This window comes from Aspergillus mulundensis (assembly GCF_003369625.1).
Source record: "Aspergillus mulundensis strain DSM 5745 chromosome Unknown scaffold_0, whole genome shotgun sequence".
Lineage (NCBI taxonomy): Eukaryota > Fungi > Ascomycota > Eurotiomycetes > Eurotiales > Aspergillaceae > Aspergillus > Aspergillus mulundensis.
In genome coordinates this window covers 4900477-4921006 of record NW_020797888.1, presented here as the reverse complement: position 1 = coordinate 4921006, position 20530 = coordinate 4900477, and the positions used below count along the sequence as shown (strand labels likewise).

Genomic DNA, 20530 nt, shown 5'->3' with positions numbered 1-20530 from the left:
TGGAGTAGCTTGCTTTGTTAATGGTTAATGCTAATGACGACTTCCGGGACGAAGTTCTTCAACCTTTCCCTGCTTGTCTCATTATGTGGTCATGGCCGAGGCTAGCCTCGTGGTTGGGCTCAATCAACCCTAGGTAATGAATGGAACGCTAGCAGTACGGTATGCAGTATACACTCGCTTGCAGCAACGATAAGATCAACAGAACGCAGAAAAGCAGATCTAAACTATACCGATCCATCACCTCATCCTCTTCCTCCCCCTCTCACCCCCCATCTCCCCAGCCCGTTTCCTCGCAATAGCAGTCCCCGTTCCCGCCTCCGCAACACGAACAATTCCCGCCAATTTCATAATAAATCCCCTCGGCGCCCGGTTAACCTCAACCCTACGCAGCACTGTGCCCAATCTCTCACGAAACTGGTGTAGATCTTCACCGGGTAGGTCCGCCAACGCATCGAGGACGAAATACACTCCCTCCTCATCCTCGTCGTCTGCATTCCCAATGAGCTGTTGGTATAGATTGCGAGAGTCCTCGTCTTCGGGCGTGTTGGCGGGAGAAAAGGAGACGCGGCCGTATTTGTTCTCAGCAAGGACATCGTTGTTGCGCCTGGATATGTCTTCGAGGATGGTGGTGAGGGCTTCAGCGGCACCTTGGAGGCCGTGGGGGGCTCGGGCATGGATGTTCTTGTGGATGTTGATGGTGTTTGTTTTCAGGGCCTGGATGAATGCAGCCACACTTGATGCGCCCTTGTATCCAGTCTCGTCTTGGTTTTTGATCTCGGTTGGTCCTCCTAGTGTTTGACAGTACTTGTCAAATTCGAAGAGAATTTTCCTCGACCTCTCCAGCGCTTTATCAAAGTAGATCGCTGCGCAAGCACCAGGTGGCATGGCCTTGCACAGACTCGTGAATACGTTATCATCGTTCACGGCCAGGCGAAAGACGGTCGTTTCCATGTCTCCCTGCACGACGCACTGCTCTGGTGTTCTCCTCTCCTTGGTTGATATGTGGCTATATCCCGTACTGTCTTCCGGATCGAAATCAAGCTCGGCAAGGTCACACCGAAACTCCTCGGGGAGGATCTCCGTGCTGAATGCAGAGAGGATGTCGCGGACCCTCTGCGTCCGGCTGAACCCGCCTTCCTCCACTGCGGAGCGGACGTATGGCCAGTCCAGCTGGTCTGCGAGGGATTCTAGGGTTATATGGCTGGAAAGGAGTTGTTCGATGCGTGGGAAACCCTGCGCATGCCCGTCACTCGAGAGGAGGATCTTCGAAGGGACTCGGGAAGGGGAAGGAGAGGCCGAAAGTAATTGACCCTGAACTTGATCGAGAAGCCACTATATATTTCACTCAAACCGGTTAGCAAAACAGATTGCGCAACAAGCCCTGACTGGTTTGCTCGAGGCAAGGGTAGAAAAACTCACAAAGATATGTTGACAAGCCACATCTTTCCCCCGAAACACCGCGCAGGTGCACTCATAGCTATCGCCATATCCGTTCCCTTCCACTCCATCGCCTTCACCATCGAGGCTGCCTTGGGTCTGACCCCGACGCATCAAAGGAATCCGCACGCGCACCCTCTCCGCAAAAACAAACTCATAACCCTCCCTCACTCTCTCACAAAACAGCACGTCAAAGTCCGTCGTCAAGCCAAGTAGCGCCCTAGCCTCGGTGTCAGGACCAAGGCCCGAGTTGCGAAGGTCGTAGACGAAGCCAGACGAGGCCTGAACGGCGGTCAGGTCCGTCATTGTTGACGACTCTCTTTGTCCCACACCTCGCCCTCGCCCTTGCCCACGTCCAGCTCTCCCATGAATCGAAAGACTGGAGAATTGCCCCGTGGGCGTGGACATTGAGCTTCCAGCTTTGATGCTTCGCTTTGAGACTCCGAGTCCGCGGCTGACGATACGTAACTATCTGCCAACAGGTCCAGCCTACCAGGTGGATAGCGTACCAGAGTCAGGAAAAGGACCGGTACGCGGTAGGGTAGGGTTCTGTTGGATGATATTTCCCGAGCCAGAACAGACCACGAAGCCAGACCCAGGACGAAACCAGAAAACGCGGCCATGGTGCGGGTCTGCTCGTAAATAAGATAAGACTGGGTCGGACCTTCTTCGTCTTCACTTCAGCGTCTCCTTCTCCCTGGGGTTCTGTTCAATGTCGGGCACACTGCGGCGCTATCGAGAGTTGAGTAGAATAGGACAGCGCAATCGATGTTTACCCACGAGCTGAGGAGGCACGGTTCGTTGTCTGCGGTGTTTGGCTTCGCGCCGCATGACGACATCTGGGTGGGATGGGCCAAACGGAGCTTGACGCATGCTCAAGTAGATGTGGGAAAGAAGAGAGGTGGGAATGATTGTGGGGAGAAAGTTGAAGCCGCAGCAGGGCGCACGCGAGGCAGTTTCCCGTTGACGCTGTTGGAAGAAGGGTGGTGCTCTGTTTACCACTCGCTGGCTGCGGCGTAGATGTGGCGCGGTGGTCAGTCGAGCCTCGTACTTACTTCTCTGCGAACCACTTCTGTTAATGTACTCTTGTACATCTACTGGGTAGTATACAACGAGAATAATCATAGATTAATCGCTATCACTATAAACTACGGAGTAAGCCCTAACCCATCTATACCGACATGCAAAAAACACAGGCAAAACAAGTGCATCGCGAAAGGTAAAGGGTATAAACGGCATAAGAAATTCGTGAGTCGTAAGTTGTATGTATAATCATTCTTTCGCAGCCGCAGATGGCGAGCGCTGTCTCGCCGCATTGCGCTTCTTCGCATCCTCCAGCGCCTTGCGCAGCCGGTCCCGATGCTCCGGGTCTGTCTCCATCTTCCTCGCCGCTATCCCCACCGTACTAGCAGGTCGCACAGCAGGGTTCGGCAGGGAGACATCGTAAAGCTGACCGATAGGAATGACGTCCGCAGAAACCGGCGGCTCAGGAAAAGGCGTTTTCCCTAGTATGCGCAGGGCGTCGTTGATTGCAACGGTGATCTTTGCAGGTCCAACGCGGACACTCTGCAGCTTGGTGCGCAGGTTATCCTGGATCTTGGCGTCTTCCTTCCTCTTCTCGGCATCTAACTGGCGGAACACTTCGGGTTCTGCATTGGAGTAGCGGGCCTCGGCGACGGATACGCTGTAGTCCGCGTTGTTGAGGGCCGAGTCGGCGACGCCGAAGCTGTGGAGGCTGGACTCGGAGTCTTTGCGAAGGCACTCTACCAAGCTGTGTACGGATTTGAGGATCTGTTCGATTTCTGCGTCTGGGAGGCCGGATGAGCGAATGGCGGCTTCATCGACTCGGGTCACCTTGGCTGAGAGCTCATCGAGGAGACTCTGATTCTCTCCGAGTCCACGCATGATGGCATCGTCGAATAGGTCCATGAGCCTGTTTGCCCTTTCATCCCGGGCTCGTGCGGCCTCTAGGACATTCTGTTTTTCCATTTGATCAAACTCGCTGTCGAGCTTTTTCAGCGCCGCAGAATCACCCATGAAAACAAGAGGCCGTCTCTCGGCCTTCTTTCGCCGACGCTCGCGGTCCAAAGCAATTTCTAGACGCTTGTGGTGTCTCATCTCAAGTCGACTATAGATCTCGTTCACAATCTTCATTGTGTGAGATATGCTTTGCTTGTCTGCGCCGTCTTGATTGTTGCTGTTCTCCCGGTCAAGCTGGGTGAGTGCAGAGTCGTAATGGACTTGTAGGGTAGATATTTCCTCTTTCAACCGCTTATCCACCGGTTCATAGACGTTGGAAATGAAGTCCTCGAGTTCTTTTCGTTCCTCCTCCAGCTGGGTACGTGCTTCCGTTTGGCGAAACTCTTCCTCGAGGATGTTGATATCTGCATAGCCAATCTCCTTGCCATTGAACAATGCATCAATATGGCTTTCAGACTCCTCCTGACGTTTGACTCGTTCTTTGTCTAGGTTCTCCTTGCGAGTCTTACTAGCCGCTTCCCAGGTTCGACCGGTCTCACGTACCCAACTAAAGTCGTTAGGATACTTTTCCAGGTCCCTTCTCACCGTAGTGTGCAACAAGCTTTCAGACTGCCTATTCACAGGCGACGAGGTGACAGTGCGCAGCTCCTCAACTGGACCGGGCGGTTTCCCTTGTCGAAGAGAAAGTGGCAGGGGTGGAGGCGTTGAAGTCTGAGGGGGTTTCTTTCGATACGTGACACTCTTTTCTCGAATCAAACCAACAAAGGTTTCGTCCATCTCGTTCTGGATAGAAGCACCGGAGGTAGCCCGCTTCCGATTGCCTTCAGTTGGCGCCGGCGTGTCCGCCATCACACGTCCACTTTCTGCTTGTGCCTGACGCAAAGCAGAGTAAGCTTGGTACGCTGGCCGTTCGATTTGTAGTTTGTCAGAGCCTCTCTGAGGCCCTTCAGTATATTTAAAGGGCGTATAGATTCGCTGCGGTGGATTCGTTGAGAGAGGTGAGTATACTGGACCTTCGTTGGGCGGTACCGATGTAGACCGTAGCGCATGTGCTGCGACAGCGTGACTTGCGGTATACTTATGGCCTCCCGGGTTGGATGCTGACCTATGGAGAGCTGCAGGGTGAGGGGTATGGAGCCTGGGAAGTATAGGGCGTCCGCCTGGACTATAACTGCCGTCTTCCACATCGTCCGAATTGCTGGCCGGCGCAAAATATCCCTCTTCAGTTTCGACGGGTATCAAGCCCGATTCATCGGGAGTGGGCTGTTTCGGCTTAACATCTTCTGGCTCCTTCAACGGAGTTTGGATTGTAGGCGGTTGCTTTGGGGCACTTGCAGCGGCGTCGGCCTCATGTTCGATGCTGTATAAGATTTCACGCAGCTTTGTTTCCTTGGCCATAAAAGTTGTGAAGATCTTGAAGCGCTCCTCATCGGAGTCAGCAACAGCCTCTTTCCGCAACATGGCCACATAGCGCTCTAAAGAGGACTGCGACCAGGAATCAAGATCGTCATAGCGATCTACTTGCCTGGATGGAGGCCGAGGAGATTCCGTTGTTCTGACAGATTCGTTGACACCCTTCACGCTACCGACTCGGTCAATCTGAGCCCTTTCTCCCGGCGCTGCAGGTTCCCGCTGCTTTGCTAAGGGAGTTTCTACCGGACTTGGTGTCGAATGAAGGGAGACCGGCTCCGGCTCAACTCTGGGGCTCTGTTGTACTGACGACGGTCTATTGATCGGCTCTGGTTCGATTCTAGGGCTCTGCTGGATCGATGAAGATCTGTGATCCGCTGAGATGGGCTTATTCCATGCTTCAATAACGCCGTCGATGTTTTCGGAGTTAGCAATAACAGACACCGCGGTATAATCTGACCCGACAGTGTCCATCCTGACCGGATGAGCAGGCGGCTGGAAATCATAGTGAGTTCCTGGACTGGTAGGTGACTGCCCCAAGTAATGCTGAGATGACTCTGCGCTCACTGCTGGCTTCGTATAGTCTAGGTTCGAAAATGAAGGGGCTGGCGAGTGACCGTTTCCTACAGTCCCCGGAGTGCCAGCCCCATGATCCGAAGTCAATCCGTAGCCGGCATTTACCGGGGTGTCTAGCCTGGGTCTGAAAACAGCTACATCATCAATATCACCCGCGGTGGGAGAGAGGTGCTCCCAATCTGAGGGGCCTCCGGATCCTAACACGGAAGGACCAGCTTTCGGAGGCACAGGCGGAGCAGACGCTGTAGACTGTGGCACTGTCCCATCTGGCTGAAATGAACCACCTGGCTGAACATTCTGATTCTGGTAGAAGTCGGGTGCCGGCTGAGCCGGAGGAGGGCTTGGATGACTAGGACTGGTACTGGGAGGATAATGATAATTCGGCGGAATGTTGTGATATGACGGCACTGGTGGCTGATTCCAGGACTGCTGGGTCTGCGATGCTACCGGCGGATTGTTCTGATAGGAAGGTGTATCGACCACTGGCGGAACAGGCGGCGGAGGTGGTGGCGGAGGTGTCAAAGAAGTAGCAGGCTGCTGAAGCGGATAGGCAGGATTCGAATTCCACTGCTGGTGATAATCTCCCGTCGGTGCCTGACCTCCATAGCTCGGAACCGCGGCTGCCGAAGGCTGGTAGAAATCCGCGGGGCTTACTATCGGAGACTGGGCATTGGGCTGTTGGCCAGAGGTACTTGAAGGTCGAGGCTAGAACAACCTTTTAGCAAGGGAACATCAAAGTCTTACACCGCGCACCGAAACAACTCACTGGCAGCGGAGGAGGCGGCGTCTGCATATAGTTCTGCCTGTTGTAGTTCACGCCCCAGCTTGCGGTACTGACGCCGGCAAAGCCAGAGATCGGGGGCACGTTTGCGCCAGCGCTTCCTGGAATCGGACTGTAACTAGGACTCGGACCGTAGCTGGCCGTTGCCGGGTTGTAGGACGGAGGAGGCGGCGGTGGTGGGGGGCTTGCGACTGGGCGCCCTGATGGCCTCGGTGGTGCTGCCGGGACTCGCCATTCTGGGGCAGGGGGCGCGGAGGTAGGCGGTCGATTGGAGTTCGTATATTGATACGAGTTGGGCATCGTCTCGAGACGAGTCCTCGGAGCGCGGGGAGCGCTGTCGCGAACGGGCGTTTAGCAGGGTGCTGTTGTTGATGCGGTGCGGGGAAGGAGGACCCGGATCATTCAACGATGGAAATGGAGCGCTGAGTGTGTCAGGCGCAAACACAGCCTCCGAGGCTCTATAAGGCTCAACTTGGTTCGAAGGGGAGCGAGAGAGAAGATGCAGAAGTGGCCGCAGCGTTGAGTGGGGGTGAGGCTTAGCGGCCAACTTGCGTCAAGCTGCTCGTCTCTCAACTCCAAGATCCCCTGATGATCGATTCTTTGTTTCTCTAATGATGCAGCGATTAGTGCATGCAAAGAATTGAGCTTTTAGGTTGTTCCATCACAGGCTGACCATTGCTTATAGTGCACCGCCTGACTGTCATGGATGGCCAGCATCACATGAGATATCATCAATACCCTTGGGTCTTTCTATGCTAATCCGCCCTGAATAAAGCTGAGACTCCATGAGTTAAATTTCGAGACAATACCCATTTCATTATATGCATACAGATCACAGACTCAAAAACCAAATAGTAAAATACAGGTAAATCCGGAGGTCCGTGAATACAGGCGAGCATAGACCGGAACCACGGAAGATAAGGAAGAACACCCAGATTGTGCTCTAAGGAGGAGGAAAAGTCTATGCAGCCACACGCAACCGTCTGCCCAGCTTCTCAAGCTCTCCAACCACGCCACCACCAGCCAGCGTCCACTTCTCGCTAGCCCATTCGTCGCTAATCGTCTCCCGAAGAAGACCGCTGCGGGCAAAGTACTCCAGGAAGCCGCGGGCTTCCTCTTTGGTCAGCCCACCAAGTTCCTGCACGTTCAGCATACCCTCCTTGGAAACGGTAGGTTTCGGCGAGTTGAGAGCCTCGAGAACGCGGGTATCAGGTTTGCTGTATGGTTCGGGGAGAGGGAACTCGGAAGATGAGGGGTTCACGCCAGCGTGGCGAGCTGCAGCTTGCTTGAGAGCGACGTCAAAGGCGTAGATGGACGGGTTGTTGGAGGATGAGGTGGCATAAAGAAGGGCTCCGCCGTTGGGCAGGGCAGACTTTCCTTTGCCAGGCTTCAACAAGTCGAGGAAGTGTCGCACAAAGACGAAATCATGAGCGTGGATAGGCTCATGCTTAATGCTGTGGTAAGCGGTATTCTGCATCCAGTAGCCGACAGCGTCAACAGTCACGAGTGTAGGAGGACGGGGAGTAAAGTGCTTCTCAAGGCCAGGCGTCGCGGACGTTGCTGTAAGTTCTGCCCACAGCGCCTGGAAAACAGGCCATGCGTTCGCTTGGTCCTGAATACCGAACTTCGCGAGGTCTTCCAGAGTCATGCCAGGCTTAACAGTAGGAAGGGCGGCATGCTCCTGAGAGACAAGGAGGTTAGAAAGAACTTTCTTGTTGGCAGTGGCAGTACGAGATAGCAACTCTGCCGTTGCCGCGTTTTGGACATATAAGTTGGGCTGGGCCTCAGACAGCGGCGCGTAGCTGGTAGTCCCGACGACCAAATCCCGTGCTAATGGCTCAGTCAGAAACAATGCGCCTGGAATTCAAGACCCAAGTCGATAATAAAACTTACCATCCGGAACAGAAACAACAATCCACTCCTTCGTGAATCCCATCGCCATAGCCTGCAACAAGTGAACACTCTTTCCCGCTTTCCTCTGCCCGGTAATAATTCTCTTCAGTGAACTCCTATCGCCCGCGCTTTCGTTGGAGATTTGATCAAACAGTCTACCCATCTCCAATGTCTCCCGTCGCGAAACCGTCCCGGGGCGGCGGAAAATCGACCAGCCCTGGCTAGTCTTGAACGCCTGGACAGCTCGCAACTGATCGATCATCGGCACGGGGAGAGCGAGGACTGAGCCGCGAAGACGTGAATCCACCATCGTTTCTCCGTTGAGCTCCTGCATCCCTTCGACCTCGAGGGCATTCGGGTTGCTGAGGACAATCCGCTTGCGGAGGGCTTTGCGCTCTCCGGGGGGCGGAGGACGCGACTTCTCCTGGGGTCTGCCCTTCTTCTTGATCTTGACATTGGCCCCAACACGGTACCTAGGACCCTCATATCCCGAAGCCTTGGCTTTCTGAACCACCTTCTGGAGAGGGGCGGATGTGTGGAAGGCCGCTGTTCGGGGCACTGCTGTGGACGGCGGTGGTAAAATGGCGCGAGGTGTCTGGCGAAGCTGCGTCAAGCAGCCCGAGCAAAAAGCGGAAGTCATTGTGATGCAATACACCGGCGCAATGGCCAGTGTTTGAACAGACAATGATAATTAGAGGACGAATGGGATCGTGGAGCCTGGTCGCCGGCCGGGAGAGACTGGAAGGTCGGAGCACATTTTTGGCCGCTCCTCAGGTTTCTGTAGACGGTTAGTGCAGTGGCCGCTCTAGCGGGCGGTCTGGGTATAATGGAGCACAGCCCGCAAAAGCGGCACTCCAAAATTATCCCCGAACTTTTTTTCTGTTTTCCCGCTTGGATAATCTCCAACGTTGACATTTCCGTTTCCACCAAGTCACTACTCTGTAGCCATACAGTTTCTATATCAGAGATGGCGAACTCAACGACAGAGGCTAAATCTGCCTCCAAAGCCAAGCCCGAGAGACTGTAAGTCCGAATATATCCATCATGTCTCTGGACATCCGCTCACCTAGCAACAGCCCTATCACGGTCTCGAAGCCAACCCCATATACATTCGACCTCGGCCACCTGCTCGCCAACGACCCCAACCCGCTCGAGCTCCCGCGCTCCGAACCCCTCAATGCATCCCTAAAAGCCACCGCCCGAGACGGCGTCCAAAGTCTCCTCAACCAACTCCTCACCACCTGCACCATCACTTCCTCGCAACAGGGCGTTCTCCTCAACCTCCCCGCCCCCTCGACACTTCTCCCGCGCCACAAGCCCCTCCCCACACCCAAGCCACCCACCAAATGGGAGCTGTTCGCCCGCAAGAAGGGCATCGGCAAGTACAGCAGCAAGCCCGGTGCTGCGCTGGCGGATAAGGAACGTCGCAAGAAGCTGGTTTACGACGAGGAGTCTGGCGAGTGGGTGCCAAGATGGGGATACAAGGGCAAGAACAAGGATGATGATCAGTGGCTGGTTGAGGTGAAGGAAAAGGACTGGAAGAAGGAAGAGGAGGCCGCGGCCCAGGGCAGCTCGATCCGTGGTATGTCGCGGGCAGAGCGGAAGGATAGGATACGGCGAAACGAGAGGAAGCAGAGGGCGAATGAGCGGAATACCAGGAAGAACGGCGGAGGACGATAAATTGTTGTCTCGTGGGGTTTTCACATCAAGTTAAAACTTTCTCTTGGGGATTATGATATCTGGTGTGCTGGATTTATCTGGGCGTCTGGAGTGGTATCAGGTTCTGAGTTTATAGGTTGCCCTGTTGTTAGGGTTAAAAGCAATATTGCCTTTGTACATGCGCATTGGCGTGAAGCTGTTAGCATATCTCTTCCGAGCGCTCCAGGAGCTGGCTAAATGGTTGCTTTGCATCTTCGACGAGCGCTGTTATTGGGTGCATGTCGTTCGGATAGTGGTCGGTTTCTAATTCGTTGGATTCGCTACAAAACCTCAAATAGCCTTGGGGCGATGCGCATATTTTTTGTCTCATTTCAGCCTATGAGTCTACGGGGGAAGGCAAAGAGAAATCCATTAGAAAAAGTGGATTGAGTGCTATGAGATGCCGCGACATGGCTCCAATGTGAAAACGATAGACCGGGTTCAGAGGCTCCAAAACACATACATGCAAGTGTAAAAAAATGGCCTGTGCAATAATATTCGATAGCCAAACGCTCAAGGCAGTCAAGTAACAACTCTAAGGTGGAGAGAACATAAACACAATAGCAAATGGTAAATGAAAGAGAAACAATCTCTACAGCCAAAAATGAGGTGAAGAAACAGCGACCAGACTCCAAACGCGCCAGACATGCAATTTCGCGAGATGAGGGGGGGGAAACGAAACGACTTCTCGAAAACTGATAAGACTCAAACATAGACAAGCCCAGTCCCCGTAGGGAAATGAATGGGCAAAACGTTCGCAAAAAGAGACAAAATCGCACGAGATAATGTACAATCTCGGATCTCGACCAAGGTGCTTGATCCACGGTTCCCGCCGAAGATCTCGTAGGGCGCGATCTTCGCGCCGAAATGACAAATGGTATAGGATAGGCCAGCCTATCTGATTTTTTACTCAGACTGCCTGGCCAAGGCGCTCAAATCGCAGAGTCAGAAGTCTGCTTTGTTAGAGCGTGTCTTCAGAATGAGCGCCTCAGATCTGAATCGGTGACAGAGGGGGACCAAGCTCGGGGAGCTGGGATACGCTCCTTGTATGCGAGGTTTCAATCTTCCGGGGCTTTTTCTTGTGAGGCTTTGGCGTCTCGGGACGGGGCGGCGCTTCATAAGTGCTGCTTTGACTGCTGCCAGATGAAACGGCCCTCTCGTCGACACTGGGCGCCTGAGTCTCTTTTCCTTCGGGTGCCTTTTCTCGCTCGTCCATTTCCTTTTCGCGCTGGAGCCACTCTTTCTCCGTCCAGCAGCCCTGCCAGCAATTCTTCCAGTCGCAAACCAGGAATTGGAAACAGAATGCATCAATTTTCATGCAAGGCTGGAAGCAAATGCAAAGGTTGCGGTAATCCATTTTGTTTTGGTCGACGTATGAGTGGAGAAGGTTGAGATGGCAGGTGATGGCGAAGAGAAGGTAGTAATGATAGGGAGGCAATTTTGAGAGCTCATCTTTTAGCAATTGTGGTGCCGTAGTAGCACCCTCGCATTTTTCAGCGATCATGGCTTGAGTCTCTTTGGGGAATAGTTCGTCCGGTAGTTCGCGCAGCCAAGCTTTGAACATGGAGCCAATAGTGTTGATGTCATAAAGATCTGGTTCATCAAAGAGGCTTACATCCAACTCTGCAGGTTTGGTGAGCACATAGTCAGATTAGCAAATGAGCAAGACACCTACCTGTATCGAAGCGTCTTTGCCAGTGCTTTACTTCCTTGCCACTTCCTGGCACACGGTAGAGCCCTTCCTCCTCACATCCTTTAAAGTTGAGGTAACTGGTTTCAGGTCAGTAATCGATAGCCTCGTCAAGTCACCTGAGAACTTACTCTATGCAACGATACGGCAAAGCGGGCATCCAGAACTCAGTCTTATCCCTACAGTCCTCGAGTCGTTTGGCGATGCGTGTCCGGCGTGCTTGCTCGATCAAGGGCAGGTTGATGACAGAACAAACATAATTATCATCTGCGACCAACTCGCGCTCGTTAGTGCTACCACTCCTCGTGATCTTGCCGAAGAAGCCTTTGCCGGCCTTTCCTAATCGATCGGCTGCTCCGCTGGAAGATTGCTTGAGATTGTTGAATATGGCGGCCGAAGCACCCGACACTTGGCTCAAGGACGCCGAAGGCACCAGTGACCCCTTCCGTGCCGTCAAGTTATTGCCAAATTCCGCAGGTCGTTCGACAGGCAATCCCCTGGTACTGCCGCTTCCAGCTGTTTTTATCCCACGCTCTTGTCGAGATTTTGCAGACTCCTGCGTTTCTGGCTTGCAATTCTCTTCGAGTCTCAAAAGACTGGTAGACGGACGCCTATTCGGTGCTCGGCTCTTTGCTGAGTCGTCCACCCTGATCGACCGGGAGCGGGATAGAAGGTTGGCGAATCGTGGTTTCGTCTTCTTGAGCGAGCTGTACCCATCCAATTCAGTTCCCACCTTTTTGAGCTCTGTCGTTTGAGTCTGGGTGTGCTTTTCGTCGGGGAGGTTGCCATCTTGACTAGAGTTAATTTTGGACACCTTGGGAATGCCAACGCTCAACTGGTACCTACCGGCTTCGTGTTGAGCGATCATCGCTGGGAGATCAGGAGACGATTCATAAAGTTTTGACGTCACCTGCGCCCTGCGATCCCTAGAGCTACCGCGGCTCTTCGGTTTCTCTGCAGAATTTCCCGAACCGTCCGATCTTTGTGCCTTGTGAGAGTACTTTGGTGCCTTGAGGCTGGCGAAGAAGGACCGCGAGGGATCACGCGTGTGCTTGGGCGACTCCCTAGGCGACGGCGGGTACTGCGGTATAGCTGTGAAACCTGGAGTTGGTGGTTCTGTAGCGGCACCAGGAGATGCAGGGAACGTTGGACTATCGGTTGTCTGGTTTGAGTCTTGAGTGACGGGGCGTATTGTGGCCCCTTTGAAGAATTGTGAACTGGAGGAAGACTTTGGCGAGTGAGGCGTCAGGGGGCTGAGACCGTCGGAGCTCTGAGCACCAGGTGACAGAGGAGAGGAGTTCTTCGTTCCCGCCTGCAGCGTGGATGGGCTCAGATCCAGGTTCGGAACCACAGAGTGTCTCGAAGGCATTTTGGCGATGGTTGATGTATTGGTTTGGGTTGGTAGGAGACGATTTGAGCGACGGAAGTGCCAAACGCAGATAAAGAGGTCGGCTTCAAAGGAACAGTCGGGCAATATCAGCCTATTCACACGTCAACGGTCAACAGGACATGAGTCAACAATACGCGGACGAGGACTGACCATGAACATCCGACCAATCCCCAGCACCTTCACTCCGGCCTGCGATACTGCGTCCAATACCTCCAACGTTCCAAAACGCAAAGAAATCTCGGTGTTTGTGGGTATCAATCGCTCAGGGTCACAGCCAGGGTGATTGGACTAGAACCAGCCTCGCCAATCTTGTATATTCAGGTACGAACGAATGATGAAGAAGCGGTATTCGGAGTATCTTTTGGTTCGGTTGAATCTGCAGCCGATTGCATCATAAGTGTTAGTTATTTCTCCCAAGGACTCGGGTCATCTGCAGCGGCAGGTGTTTCCAGGATTAACAGATCCAAGGCACAGCGGGACAATGAGATCTGAAACGAAGTGGACAACGATCCGATGCATGGATCCTTGGTGGGCTTTTCCAAGTCGCAGAGAGAGCGATTGGACCCAGCCCCCAGTCCTGAAGAAATCGTTTCAGAGCACAGTGAGTGCCTGACTAGAAGTCTGAAACCTGTGCCGCCAGGAGTTGTAGACGGGGATGTCAACATACCAAGCCGCGCCGCTCATACTATTTCGTGAGTCCGGAGGGCGTTCCGAGGGTTTCTTCTCTTTCTATATGTTGTCCAATGTCGACAATAGTTTTCAGTCGATAAATTGGCGCTGGGTGGTTTGCACAGAATGAATTCCTCGTCTTCTCTTCTTTGGGAGTGTTCGCGGGCGGTCGGGGCAGGAGGGAGTGTGGCAAGGAGATTGACAACGCTAGTGATTTCGCAGAAAGACAAAATAAGATATGTGACAATGAAGGGCGCGGATCAAAGCAACAAAGCGAGAGGACTAAGAAAAGGCAGGCGATGATGGCTCGGTTGGAGAGGAATAATCGACAGACAACAGGAGAAAGTGAATCCCGCACGGTTCTGAAGGTGTCCAGGACTAAAAGCCGTAGCGACGACACATTCCTTGATAGCGCGATGCAAGCGCGGCTGTGTGTCAGACTAAACTCCGTTCTTCTTTAAGGGGGGAACCACCAGTGGGGATGGCGGAGAACTGTTTCGGAGCAAGTGGCTTGCTGAGCGCTTTGACAATGACAGCCTATCCGAGCAGCTCTGCAAGATACGCCGGGAGATAAGTAGATGCCATCTCATCAAATTTTAATGAGAATGGCCACAATATTTGTATAAGAGCTTTCTACCTGACGTGCACTACACTCTAGACACCCAGCCGCAATACAATCTTTTACGGTTCCTCCCTGGCGCCGGATGTTGGAACCAGCGCATCCATGGGTCGGGGGTCGCTGATGTCTTGGTGAAGCCACCGGCTGATCCCAGGCTTCCTTAGAGTGTTTTCGTCCCAGGAACAGACTGAGTCTGATCGGAGCGCAACGCTTGATGACAGTGATGATTGACGGCTGGAGACTGGGGGCCTCGTAAGCTGGGGGCTGTCAGACTGTGCCCTGCGTTCTACTCCGTACTCTTATCTCGTCACTCTGACCTCGGTTTCATAAGGATAGACATTATGCATTCTGGTCCGTACCTTTTGTGAACCACAGTTTGGACACCGAAAGTTTGGCAAGACTCAAGAGTAAGACCCAAGGCGGGATAACGAGTGGCTCGAGCAGCGCATCCTCGGCGGGATGATATCTTTAGTGCCAGCTAAGACCTCCGATGGAGACCACGGATTGGCTAACCGAAGAGCGCCCGAGGGGCATCCAAAGGCACCAACAAATCACCGGCCAGCGGCGACACGAGTACCTGGCGGAGTGACGAGGCTGAGGAGGTCAGAGCATCATCACCGTTAACCCACCCTAGGGCTGAATCATCATCTTGATGTGCTTATTTACAGCATCTCCTTTATCCTCGCAGTCACAACCATGGTCGTCCTCATAGTCTTGCAGTCGCCTGACCAAGTCCCTACGATTGTCTGATGTCGTCAACCAAGGTTCGGGGGCCTTTTGATGCGCCAGGCTGCCAGTGGGGTTGAAAAGAAAAAAATTGGACCAGGCTACACCGACAATATCATTGATAACCCAGATATTAAAAGTAATAATCAGCAATTATTGTCAAATATTATACAGTGGCATGAGGGGATCTTCGAGTCATCAGGGGATACTCCGTATAGTAAACCAATTGGCCGGACTGCCAGATACCGAGCGTCTATTAGATTGGGATTGCCGTATCTACAAGAACAGGCGGCAATGTTTGCATGGTGATTGTTCAATCAAGAAGACAAGCATGGTTTAATCTACTGGGGTACTTTAGGGTTCTAGTACGGCCTATCTAGCTGCTTCCATGATTCCGGAATCGTCAAGCGTTGATGGCATTTTGGGAGCTGAGAACCATAAATAGACCGAGCCTATAAAGCCGGAGCCTTAAGTGGGAGTAAGCGAAATGAATATGCCTAGAGACGCAAAATCCTGTAGGCCCTGTACGGAATACTAAGAACTTGAGAAGTAAATCGGTCTTCTCCGTACTGCTTTTTTTTAGTACTCTTTGTACTTTGCCTGTACGACATCTGGAAACACGTGGGAGGTTGGATCGATCATCTCGTGTCTGTCCAACTACGGAGTATGCCTACCTCGATGATCGCTGGCTTAATTAGGCCCATGTCGCGCAGATCAACCATCAGTGAGAACTTAGACAAGCGGAGGCCAGTCGGGTCATGGCTCAGTATCAAATTCTCCTCACGGGAGCAGATTCAGGCTTGCTCACAAGGTTGCTTTATGCAACTTGTGCCTGTTATTCTCGAAATCTGAAACATGATCCACTTGCTTATGTGATATGCGCTAAGTCACGTGCGCTCGGGCCTCTCGACACACAATCCCTGTCAGCATCCCTGCAAAAACTTTGGACACGTGCCGAGCCCAAGGCTACTAGGTACCACATTATTCTGTGGCGCACCGGCGTCCTTTTTAACGCCAGCAATGTCATGCTAACCTGAAATAATCAGCTAGGCGCTTGTTTCAACTCGGTCTTGGGCCGGAATTCCTGCAGTTGTCCTATAACGGCGAATATTGCCATTCTGGACCTTGGTCTTTTGTCAGTTACTAACCTCATACTTCTACGCCTAAATGTCTTTGGCTTCAGGCCCTGGCAGGGCCGCTGGGACGCTTGCCGATCAGAAGCTATACGCCGAGAAGCATATTGACTACATCAAAAAACTGGATAGCGTGCGTCGTCCTTTTCCTACCGTGCCACTTCTCTTCGCGAGGAGACGGTTGACAGGTTTTGGTAGCGGAAAGATGAGCTGGAATACTGGCTCACAGAGCACCTGCGACTTAATGGAGTCTACTGGGGCTTGACGGCTTTGCATCTCCTTGGGTGCCCGGACGGCTTGCCGCGCGACAACGCTGTGGACTTTGTCCTCTCATGCCAGCAAGAAAATGGTGGTTTCGGTGCTGCACCAGGCCACGATGCACATCTGCTGTACACAGTGTCTGCTGTGCAGATTCTGGTGACCTTGGACGCTGTTGATGAGCTGGAAAAGCGCGGGTTGGGCGGCAAGCAGAAAGTCGGATCCTGTACGATATGACCCTTATGCACCTGGGTAAAGAGCGCCTGGCTAAGTGTTTTCAGTCATCGCAGGGCTACAGGACAGGGAGTCTGGCTCTTTCATGGGTGACGAGTGGGGCGAGTTGGATACCAGGTTTCTCTATGGAGCGCTCAACGCCTTATCTCTCCTGGGGCTTTTGCACTTGGTTGATGTTACCAAGGCTGTCTCATATGTCCAGAAATGCGAAAATCTGGATGGAGGATACGGAGTCACTCCCGGTGCGGAGTCGCACGCCGGTCAGGTCTTTACCTGTGTAGGAGCACTTGCTATTGCCGGGCGATTAGATCTGGTCGACAAGGACCGCTTAGGTGGCTGGCTTAGCGAGCGACAGCTCGAACACGGCGGGCTCAATGGGCGGCCGGAGAAACTAGCAGACGCTTGTTATAGCTGGTGGGTTGGAGCGAGCTTGGCCATGATTGACAAGCTCGACTGGATTGATGGTCCTAAACTTGTTGCCTACATCCTACACTGTCAGGTTTGTAACCCCAATCCAGCACGAGTGCTTAGCTAACCCTCCATAGGATCCAGAGGCTGGTGGTTTTGCCGACCGTCCCGACAATGCCGTCGATGTCTTCCATACGCACTTTGCCGTGGCCGGCTTAAGCCTTCTTGGGTTCGAAGGTGTTGAGGAAGTAGATCCCGTCTAGTGAGTAGCCCAAAGCCGTCATGAGTCTGGCAGTCATGCTGACCATGTCGTTCAGTTGTATGCCGAAAGCAATCACAAGCAAAGTCTTGTCTGCGTAGCATGATGTTTTATCCTACACATCGTTCTCGAGAGGGGATTCCTTTCCGATCTCGTTTTATAACCCCCACCTCCTGCAATCTAATAACCCATATTTCTTTCTTTCTGTGGCTTATGGGATACAATGCGGGAGAAGATTGGATCTCAGGCACTGTGACTTATTTCCGCTTCACCCCTCTACAATGGCCTGGACATCGGCCGTTAAGACACAGTGGCACAATCATGAAGTACTTAATACCTTATTAATGAACATCTACTTCTGTCTGTTCTGTATCTCAATTCCTACATCTTTTACCAGGACTGGGCTACAATCTGAAGACAACATTCCTCAGGTATCTACTAGAGGTCCCCGATTCGACCCCGGGTCATCCCATCGAATTTTTTATATATGTATTTTTTTTTATTGTATTGGCAGCTTGGAACTCAACGACTAAGTGCAAAAAGGGCCTGGTAGTGACCACGAAGCCGGGAGCCAGAAACTTGCCAGTGTCAAGAGCGAGACCACTCTATATCATTACCTTTTTTGTCACGATCCTTTGGCACCTTATCTATACCAACTTCCTTTCTAGCAGATTGCCCAACGATCCACTAGAGTGAGAGGCAGAAGAGTAGGTAGACACTGTCAAGACTGGACATATCCCAGCTGTACTGCAGTTGGGACGATGAGCAGCAGCAGTAGTCATTGGTTCCTGGCTTCCCCGGCCTAACACTACCTCCTTCTAGTACATTTGTGTTTTAATGACTGATCGATATATGGCGCTCGCTGAGCCTCCCCGACCCCGGCCCGATGTTGGCACCTGCCTTCCTCGAGGCCGAGGGTTGCACCTGCTTCTGACTCCCAGCTCTACTCTGCTCTACGTTGTCTCCCTTCCTACCCGCCACGGCGGCAATGGCACTCTCAGGCAAGTCCCCGGCCAGTTGATAGCCCTTCCTCAGTTGCCTCACTTTCCACTTCTAAGGAAGTCGGTGTCTCTATCCTCAGGATCAGTCTTTCTATATTGGTTTCCTGTCGCGTGCCTTGTTGCCCTCTCATGAAAGCCACGACCTGCAACTTGTTGCTTCCCCAGCTTCTGCCCAGCTCGCCTGCCAGCGTGCATTGAACCAGGAGCCCTCGAGGCGATCCTGCCGACGATGGATGCCACAGCGTTGCTGTGCAACATCTGCCCGAAGCATCCCAAGTTCAGCGATGTCTCGCATCTGCTAACTCACGTTGCCTCCAAGGCTCACCTCTCCCACTACTTCAAGCTTCAAGTACGCAGCCACCAGGAGCCACAAGCCGAGGCCTTACTCGAGGACTACAATCAATGGTACAAGGCCAACAACCTGGCGAAGCTCTTGTCGGATCGGATGTCGTCCAAGGACTCACGCAGGAGAAAATCACAGGGGAAGTATGCCGTGCCAGATACGGTTGGGCCTACGGACAGGGACAACGGGTATCAGATCACGCCGTTACCAACCGATAACCCACACAACAACCTTCCGGACTACATTGATCCACGCCTCTCGGACCCTTTCTTGAGCTCGAGAAACAATGCAGGTAAGGAAGTACTGTTATAGTGGGCCCGCATCATGCGATTTGCTGACCTTTTCGTCTCCAAATAGGGTACCCGCAGGCACCCACGCCATCACCACATGAGCAGACCGTGGGAAGTGTACCTGACCACTGGAAGCGTGAAAACGAGGACGATTCATCTCCATCATTAACACAAGCCACGCCGTGCTGGCCGAACCCTCTCCGGTCAGAGGAAGGTCAGGAAGCGAAATCCTTGAACGGGCCCTTCATTTACGATCCTTTCGTGGACGACAATGATAGCCTTGCGTATTCGAATGGTAGCGAGGTGGACAAAGACAGAGCGGATGAGATTTCAAGACTCAAGGGTGTTCTGTGGCCCGGAATGGACATTTTTGACTCCGCCACCGAACAGATGAAACGAAAGCGCAATCAAAAGAAGGACGAGAGCATCTTGAAGATGATGGAGAGGACATCGATGGGAGTGGAGCCGACTGAACTGGTATTCTCACCGACTGGTGTCTTGCGGAAGCAGCGCGTGATCTCAGGCAACGTTGAAGACAGCAGTCCTCTGAAGGGGGAGACGCCGATACCGAAGAAGCGGGCCACTCGTCCCAAGCGCGTGCTTGCTCAGCTAGACCCAAACGCTCAACGCGAAGTGGATGGAAAGAGAGCAAAGAAGAATATCAGGCGAGACGGCGACTCCTTTGGTGGCGAAGTTGATCAACCCCATCTATATACCCCTGAACGAGCTACGGTTCAAACATTTGGTCGCCTTGGGGGTCAGATGTCTGTCGGGGACAACCTGGAGGAGTTTGCGTTAGCCCTCCGTGACCATGACTTCAAACAACACAGCAAGTTCACGATATTCCGTGATATGTCCGTACCCCGAGAACCTAGACCGGAGGACCAGCATAGATTTGTCCAAGGGGAGACTGCTGCCTCGCAGCCACTCTTCCTGCGAAGAGACATTGCAATCAATGCCGACCCTCACTCACCACGCCATGCTACTCATTCCTCAAACCTACTCGAGAAAGGCTCTCGCACAAGCGCTGACAAGGAGAACATGGAGCCGATGCTCAATGCCTTTGGTCGGATCGATCCCCTGGTCGGTTGGCATTCACCCGTGATGAAGCGGACCGATAGAGGGCTGTCCCCTCAGTTTCTCTTCGGGGGAGATGCACATTATGTCGGATACAGCCCATTCGAATGCCAAGAGAGCCCATCGGGTTATTCGTTCAACCCTCTAGCCGGATCTCTCACGAAGCTGGCCACGGATGAAAACCCAATATATGCAGCCGAACCTGAGAACGCGTTAAAAGCTCCCTCCGCAGCCCGTGTTAGTTCGCCGGACGCGACAATCTCCGAGGTTGCAGACGATGATTTCGACCGCCTCTATATGGATGGGAGCTCTTGATCTCCGCTCCCCCTTTCGCTCGGCGCGTCTCGCTCTTGATGGTTGTTTTGTTGCATTCATAGAAGCCAAGGTACAGTATTGCGAGCAAAGGTTAATCTTGGACCCGTGCTTGTTTGAGCGTTATCGAAGTTATCGTTCCTACCATATAAGTACGCCGTGGCCCATTATATATGTTTCTGTTGCTGTTATACTGCATGGGTCCTGGCCAGGTTGTCAACCTGGCAGTTCCAAAGCGGGTTTATACTCTGTTATCTGTTCGGTAGAGGTAGAAGTATAGGGCAAAGGAATGATATCCGTTATATTCACAACGTCAAGAGATTGCAAGTTTGCAACCCGTAGCTCT

At 52.9% G+C, this 20530-nt stretch overlaps 7 protein-coding genes across 7 annotated transcripts; 3 read left to right on the top strand and 4 right to left on the bottom strand.

The window, feature by feature from the left end:
- Positions 1–237: 237 nt before the first annotated feature.
- On the bottom strand, positions 238–1743 carry DSM5745_01343 (uncharacterized protein; the record flags this gene model as incomplete). The annotated part of the gene is made up of 2 exons (XM_026743359.1): positions 238–1332; positions 1420–1743. The coding sequence occupies 2 exons, from the start codon at positions 1741–1743 to the stop codon at positions 238–240; spliced, it is 1419 nt and encodes a 472-aa protein (XP_026609204.1).
- A 966-nt stretch (positions 1744–2709) lies between these two features.
- Positions 2710–6484, bottom strand: DSM5745_01342 (uncharacterized protein; the record flags this gene model as incomplete). The annotated part of the gene is made up of 2 exons (XM_026743358.1): positions 2710–6108; positions 6170–6484. 2 exons carry the CDS (start codon positions 6482–6484, stop codon positions 2710–2712), a joined length of 3714 nt encoding a protein of 1237 aa, XP_026609203.1.
- A 661-nt stretch (positions 6485–7145) lies between these two features.
- On the bottom strand, positions 7146–8717 carry DSM5745_01341 (mitochondrial 37S ribosomal protein mS29; the record flags this gene model as incomplete). The annotated part of the gene is made up of 2 exons (XM_026743357.1): positions 7146–8014; positions 8078–8717. The coding sequence occupies 2 exons, from the start codon at positions 8715–8717 to the stop codon at positions 7146–7148; spliced, it is 1509 nt and encodes a 502-aa protein (XP_026609202.1).
- Positions 8718–9044: 327 nt separating this feature from the next.
- On the top strand, positions 9045–9757 carry DSM5745_01340 (ribosome biogenesis protein RRS1; the record flags this gene model as incomplete). The annotated part of the gene is made up of 2 exons (XM_026743356.1): positions 9045–9100; positions 9154–9757. The coding sequence occupies 2 exons, from the start codon at positions 9045–9047 to the stop codon at positions 9755–9757; spliced, it is 660 nt and encodes a 219-aa protein (XP_026609201.1).
- A 1006-nt stretch (positions 9758–10763) lies between these two features.
- On the bottom strand, positions 10764–12834 carry DSM5745_01339 (putative Rho GTPase activator (Bem2); the record flags this gene model as incomplete). Its single annotated transcript, XM_026743355.1, has 3 exons — positions 10764–11398; positions 11451–11545; positions 11597–12834. 3 exons carry the CDS (start codon positions 12832–12834, stop codon positions 10764–10766), a joined length of 1968 nt encoding a protein of 655 aa, XP_026609200.1.
- A 3202-nt stretch (positions 12835–16036) lies between these two features.
- DSM5745_01338 (Rab geranylgeranyltransferase subunit beta BET2) lies at positions 16037–17262 on the top strand (the record flags this gene model as incomplete). The annotated part of the gene is made up of 5 exons (XM_026743354.1): positions 16037–16135; positions 16201–16486; positions 16542–16993; positions 17040–17164; positions 17220–17262. 5 exons carry the CDS (start codon positions 16037–16039, stop codon positions 17260–17262), a joined length of 1005 nt encoding a protein of 334 aa, XP_026609199.1.
- Positions 17263–18391: 1129 nt separating this feature from the next.
- On the top strand, positions 18392–20187 carry DSM5745_01337 (uncharacterized protein; the record flags this gene model as incomplete). The annotated part of the gene is made up of 2 exons (XM_026743353.1): positions 18392–18797; positions 18863–20187. The coding sequence occupies 2 exons, from the start codon at positions 18392–18394 to the stop codon at positions 20185–20187; spliced, it is 1731 nt and encodes a 576-aa protein (XP_026609198.1).
- Positions 20188–20530: the final 343 nt, after the last annotated feature.